This window comes from Nematolebias whitei, chromosome 18 (assembly GCF_014905685.2).
Source record: "Nematolebias whitei isolate Nwh7 chromosome 18, NemWhi1, whole genome shotgun sequence".
NCBI classification, from domain to species: domain Eukaryota; kingdom Metazoa; phylum Chordata; class Actinopteri; order Cyprinodontiformes; family Rivulidae; genus Nematolebias; species Nematolebias whitei.
Window position 1 is genome coordinate 22,841,310 of NC_056515.1, and position 6,598 is coordinate 22,847,907.

The 6,598-nt window shown below is 40.4% G+C and overlaps 1 protein-coding gene across 1 annotated transcript in view; it reads right to left on the minus strand.

Moving 5' to 3' along the window:
• LOC119424405 (INSYN2B protein) overlaps positions 1–6,046 on the minus strand; it is a 35,872-nt gene extending 29,826 nt beyond the window's left edge. The window contains exons 1-2 of the mRNA XM_037691876.1: positions 5,803–6,046; positions 3,219–3,293 (exon numbers count right to left, since the gene is read on the minus strand). Coding sequence (XP_037547804.1) covers positions 3,219–3,293; positions 5,803–6,002 — 275 coding nt within the window. The 5' untranslated portion in view covers positions 6,003–6,046. The remainder of the gene's footprint in view (positions 1–3,218; positions 3,294–5,802) is intronic.
• Positions 6,047–6,598: the final 552 nt, after the last annotated feature.

Below are 6,598 nucleotides of genomic sequence, written 5' to 3' on the forward strand. Positions count from 1 at the left end.
ATATATATATATATATATATATATATATATATATATATATATATATGGCATTTTAAACCCTTACCATACTCTTGCAATATTCTAAACAATGTTTCTAAACCAGTGATCCTCACTATTTTTTTCAAAAGAGCCATATTGACTCTGTGATCAACTGTATTGATTCAACGTCACAGCAGAATTAGCGTACTGTACTTGTTTAAAAGTAAATTGTTACACTCCTAAACGCTGCTTTAAAATAGTTGAATGTTTAAAAGCCAGACTGAAACAAAGTCAAGGGGAGAACTGCGATATCACTCCAAGTCACTCAAATAAAAGAATAAAATTAAACAACCCATCTATGAACAAAAAAGAAACACAGCCAGCACATTATCTGTTTAAACAAAATGTATCTTAGTTCTGAGATGAGCGGAAGCTGTGGTGCAGGTCCTTGACTTTCTTCATGTTGTGTTTGTAATTTGTTGTTGCAACCACAGTGAGACATTCAAGATGGGCATGGGTCAGTGGGTTTCTCTGTTTTTGCTTGATAGTGCTCATGGTTGGAAATGTTGACTCACAGGTGTAAAAATTCAGCTTTTATTACCCCAATCCCACGTAGAAAACACAAGTCAACAATAACAATGAACACCAAAGTCCATGATAAACAATGAATATGCTGTAATATGTGTACAGATGAAGATGCCCCCTTCACATTTCCGCCTGCCCCCTCATGTAACCATGCCTAGAACCGGCCCTGCTTAGATGTTCCTACTTCCTTCACCGCAGATGACAACAGGTGGGGAGACGCATGCAACCGCTAGCTGACCCATCTGAGATTAACAAGACATTTTTTACGTCGTTTGACCGGCGGGTCAGCGGATACGCGTGGTTGGTGATGATCAGCTAATCTATCTGAAGCTTAACAGGACTTTTTTTTTTATCTCTACCGGCCAGTCGGACCTGCCTCCTCCTCAACAAGTAGATTAACACAATATTATTTGTAAAACTGCATCAAAGCAGCCCGAGCCAACATGCACAATTATTGCGCAATGCGCAGCACGTTTTAAAGATGTATTGGCTGTGCTGGCGTGTTGTTGTAACCTGTCACGAGCGCCACCAATAAAGCATGGCGAGCCGCATGTGGCTCGTGAGCCGCACAATGCGTATCCCTGCTCTAAATGCTCTACAAGAGCACAGAATGTCATCATTTCAGCTCCCTGCCTCCGCTGCTCTTTGCCTCCAGCAAGCGCTCTTGGCCTCGCCCACTTCTGTGCTCTGCACGGAGAACAGCTGTTCAGCCGCAGGAGGAAATTTATCCTGCAGTGAGGGCTGCACAAAGGTGCAGCAGGAGCTAAATAATTTTCAATAATTTATTTTAAATAAAAATTTCATGCCGATCATGCAGCTCATCCATAAATCAGCCAATTCTGTGTCATGTCCAATCTTATTTTGAAAAACCGCGATACAGCGAGTCCACGGTAAACGAACCGTGAAGTAGTGAGGGACTACTGTATAAGGTTGGTTAAAGAGAATCCTATATAACTTTACAGCTATATATTTATATTACTATTTCTAAATTTATTACTGTTATTTTGCTGCTGCTTTTTTGTAATACCACCATCCTCTCGTCATGGCCTTTTCCCCGTTTCTATCTAAAACGAATAAGGGGAAGCAACGTGCACTCCGCACATCTTTTGGACGACTGTATGACTATAATCTCACTGTATTTTTGTACAGTGATAATAAAGCTTATTCTGATTCTGATTCACTCTTTCTATTTGTACATAAAAAAATTAACTTCTCTTGTTTTAAGACAAAAGCGATGCACTTTGTTTTTGCTCTCAATCAAAAACTAATTAGCTCATCAGTCTGGACTGTATTTTATTATGTTTCTCCAAACTGAGGTCATGCAAAGAGCTGTTGTTAACAGGTAAGAAAATTATATATTCTTCAAAAACTCTCTTCAAAATATCTAAAATATCCCTTTATGATAGGATCCAAACTGCCTCATGCAATTTGAGACAATAAAACTTAAACATATTGTTTTAATCATTTTTAAAGATGAGTAACATGACTGCTTCACATTAACAGTCCTCAGCGTTGATTTTGTACTTTCTAAAGAGAAAATCATATGTTGTTTCTGAATAAATTAATTTCTATATGAACCTTGTTGTTTTGATGTTTGGTCTTTTTTCTGATCATTTTCAAACCATCTTCTCTAAGATTCCTTTGATTCTTCATATGGTTTGCTTTTTCTTATTCGCCTTTCTCAGCTTCCGTTCTGCCTTTTTTTTTTTTTCATGCGTCATGATTGAGGAGGTTTGCAAACACAGCATAAATAAATTACTGAGAACAAACGGATTAAGATAGCGCCTTGGCTGAATCATTTATGTGGTGTACAGGAACTAAAGCTCCAACTATAATATCATTTGTTTGTAATTGGGTTGAGGTTGAAGATATGTTGCAGCTTTGGGAAACACCTTATTACCAGCACAAAATAATGAATAATAAATGACTGAGTAGGTAAGCGCTGAGCCAAAGTTGTGTGCATGCCAATTTTCCTAGCTTCAGTGCACAATTAGACAGACTGATGATGAATTTTGGCTTGTTAATTGAGTTGTGCTTTTTTTTTCTTCAGATTTATGAAAAACAAGAGTAATGTAACACCTCAAAGCTGTTGGCATGAAAGCTTCATTTGTCCCCCTCCACATTTTTGTTTTTTATACTTCATGTTTCTTTGTCATGTTCTCTTTGACAATTTACAACTGATAAATGCATTCTTTTTTCACATTTATTGTATAAAATATGAAACTCTTTTGAAAGACTGATTTAAATTTAACTCTCAAAGCAGAATGATGTGTGTATATCTGTGGAGTAGAAGAAAAGGGAAGGAGACAAAGTGGGTAAAACTTACATCTTTGCTTGACAAGATGAGGACGTGAGGGATAAGTCTTAATGTACATGTTTCTCTAATAAGGTTGTTTCGACTAAACATGTAGCAATTTTTAGGCAACGTGTGGCCGTTCTCAAAGGAGCTGCACCCGGCTGTGCTGTCACACAGAGCAGAATGACAATCCTACCAAACCATAAAACTGAACCTCAGAATCTGATGTGATTTGAAATGACAGTGTGATGCACGCACACAAATGTGCACTGAGAACAGCCCTGTGCTCTCAGCACTCACGTGGCAAACAAACAGGCAATAAATATGCAAAAATTCACACATGCATGGGTCGACATACCTGTAGATGATGCAAGCACAGTCCCTGCAGGTGCCACAGTTCTCAATGTCCTGTCCGGTCCTATATGAATGTCTTCTGTTCAAAAGCACAGAGATGACATATCAGGGGTATAAGACATGTTTTGTTTGTGTGTGTTTGTGCAAGCAATGAAAGACAAAAATTCAAGTCCTCTTGTTGAGCAAAAGCTCTAGCACAAATCGCTAAGAGTAGACAAATCTCCCTGAACTCAGCCCTGATCATTATTTAATGAACTATGCCCCCCTCCAACAGGCTTGGACTGTTACGTAAACCATGAATCACCATGTCACTCCAGGCATAAAATAATGCTTATGAGGTGAAAGTGAAGTCTGCATGCGTTAAACCAATGTTAGAGTTCTAATATCGGCACACGCAAGATGTGTTCCTTTATGAGACAGAAGGCCGTCCAGTCACATGTTCACATGCCTGCAAAGAACAGTCCTGACGTTGATGTTAACACTAATTATACTGTCCAGATATCAGTCGAGTCTTTTCATGGATTCACAGATGCAGATGCATCCATGCGTGTTGTTTCCTGTCTGAGGTTCTCATGCCTCATGTATGTACTATTTTGGTGTAATAAGGAGAGAGAAATTACTAATCAGCTTACAATGTAGAAAGGAGATTAATTAAAGACTTGATGGGAACGGTAAAGGGTTTACACTAAGAGGCTTGGAGCATCTAAAACCACCAACGCGACAACAGCCAAATGTTGATTTTTATCAGTCACTGCACGCAAGCTGCACATAGCAAGACAAAAATGCTGCTGCACAATCGGTGCAGCAAAGCTCCCGAATGGCTCCATGTGGTATGATGTTACATAAATTTGTCAGCGTACCGAGAATTGACTTGCATGACAGATATGAGACATCTTTAAAGGACAATTTCAGTGATACCTGCATTCAGTCTGGTTTTCTTCCCACTCTCCTAACCTCTCACTCAGAATGAGAAGGTAACTGAAATAAATTGGCTCAAATAGCAAACAAAAATTACATTCTGCTCTATCTATATAGTTTTGGATTTACAATACATGCAATCTTGGGAGTGGCTATAAATAAAGGAGCTGCATCACAGAAAAGCCTCCACTGAACAAACACCCATTTCTTTATATTTACAGCACATGACACAGGGAGGTTATTACTGTGTATATTTTCCTTTTGGTGAAGATAATCCACCTACAAAAATCCACTGTCCAAGGTAGAGAAGACATAAAGTGTCAACCTGCAGTCACATTGTTTGTATTTCTCGTGTGTGTGTGTCTGTTTGAAACAAATTAGAACCCCTGTGGAAAATTTACTCATCATTCAGTAAAACGTCAAACTTGTGAGATTGTGATATTTACTGCCCAACATTTCAAAATATCAGACGGTCATAATTAATATTGTTTCACAATTTGTCTCTCTCAAGCTCCCTCTGTCCCCTCCATTTAGGTGTCTGTATAGAAAGAATACTGAACAGTAAATATGACCAAATGGTTTTTTATATTGCTCTTGGCCCTGGGCTAAGAAATCCAGTAGGGTTCATTGCTCTTTGGTTTGTGGATTTTGGTCTTCAATATTTATACATCTTAATGCTGGTTTCTCTTTTGGCCCAGGGTTTTCACACTAATGTTAATTTAAACAAGTCTTTGCAAATACTTCAATTAATGTATGCAGGTGAAAATTCTCAGTCATCAAGGTCATGATCAATCCAAAAAAGGAAAAAACTAAACTGGACTTCTATTATGAAACTGAATATGTTTGGCTTCCCATCCATGAGGCTTTATCAGTTCTAAAATGTCTGGAGTGTGAGGACTTCCAAGCTTTATAAAACTGCATGAGGCCTGGTTGTGTACTTGGACTCAAATGCAGATCAGAAAGTCTTTAGCTTCAGAATAGAAGTTCAGTTGCCTTTTTGTTTGTTTGTTTGTTTGTTTTTTAACCATCCATCCATCCATTATCTTTACCCGCTTCTTCCATTTTGGGTCACATCCATGGGTCATGCCTATGTCCAGCAATTACTGTGCGAGGGACAGGGTACACCCTGGACAGGTCAAAAGTCCATCACAGGGTCACAAAAAGAAAAACGAGACAAACAACCATTCACTCTCTCACTCACACCTAGGGACAATTTTAGAGTTACCAATCGTGACATGCATGTTTTTGGTCTATGGGAGGAAACCAGAGTACCCAGAGAAAACCCACGCATGCACGGAGAGAACATGCAAACTCCACCCAGAAAGGTCCTGGTATTTGTTCCAACAACCTTCTCGCTGAGAGGCAGAAGCTTTACCAGTTGCGCCACTGTGCTGCCTTTTCTTGGAATCAAATAACTTAAACTTTTATTATACTGCTACTTGTACCTGAGGACATTTGGGTATGTCAAAAACATAAAACTGCAAGCTTCTTACTCTGCTAAACTTTTACAAAAATTATGTCCTTGTGTTACTCTCTCATTTTCCACATGCAAAACTTTGAACAGTCCAACAAATACTTTGTTTGACAATCTAGTTGTTCTAATAATTTTGTGTGTTCTCAGTTTAAAATTGTCATCATGCCACGTCAGTAAAAATGTCTGCCTTACTCACCCATCTCTCTCTGCTTCCTTTTTCTCAAGGTCTTGAATGACATCCAGCAGGACCTTTATGGTGTTCTGACTTGTCTCTAGGACCCCTTCCAGACTTTGGAGCTGGTTCTGCAGGCTACGTATGTCATGCAGAGGACCATTAGGACTCAGGAGTTTCTCAACCACCCATGATGGGTCCAGTTTACACCTAGCCCCTGACATTAACCCTCCCAGAATTTCCTGGACTTGTCTTATAGTGTCAGCTTGGGTTGGAGTTAGGGGCCGAGTTGCAGCCTGCTCCCCGGAGACAGAGCAGCCCCTGGCTCCAGAGCAACCCTGCTGGTTTGGAGGGAGCATGTGTTGGCTGTTGGGTGTGTTGGGCCTGGCGTTGGCTCCTGAGCAGAGCATTTTGTGTAGCACCCCAAGCTGAGCCTGGGCCGAACTAAGACAGCTGGGTTTAAAACAGGCCTTGGCAGGGGAGCAGGCAGAAGAGCACCTCTCTCCTTTCATCACAGCAACTGGCGGTGTTTGAGCTCTGTGCTTCAGAGAGTTGACTTTCTCACAGAGCTTTGGTGAGTCTATACATTTAATATCCTCCTTTTTCTTCTCCTTCTCTTTATCCTTGTCACTGGATTTGCTCTCTGCCCTGAGCATTGGTGTCCGAACTGCAGGACCTGGCGGCTCACTTTTCCGTGGTGTGTAGGGTGGAGGTGGTGGAGGAGGAGGTGGTAGTCGAATGCCTCTCTTATCCTGAGCATTATGGGGAGCCTGAGAAGGGGGGGTGTACGGTGGTGCAGCACGAAATGTGGAAGAATACA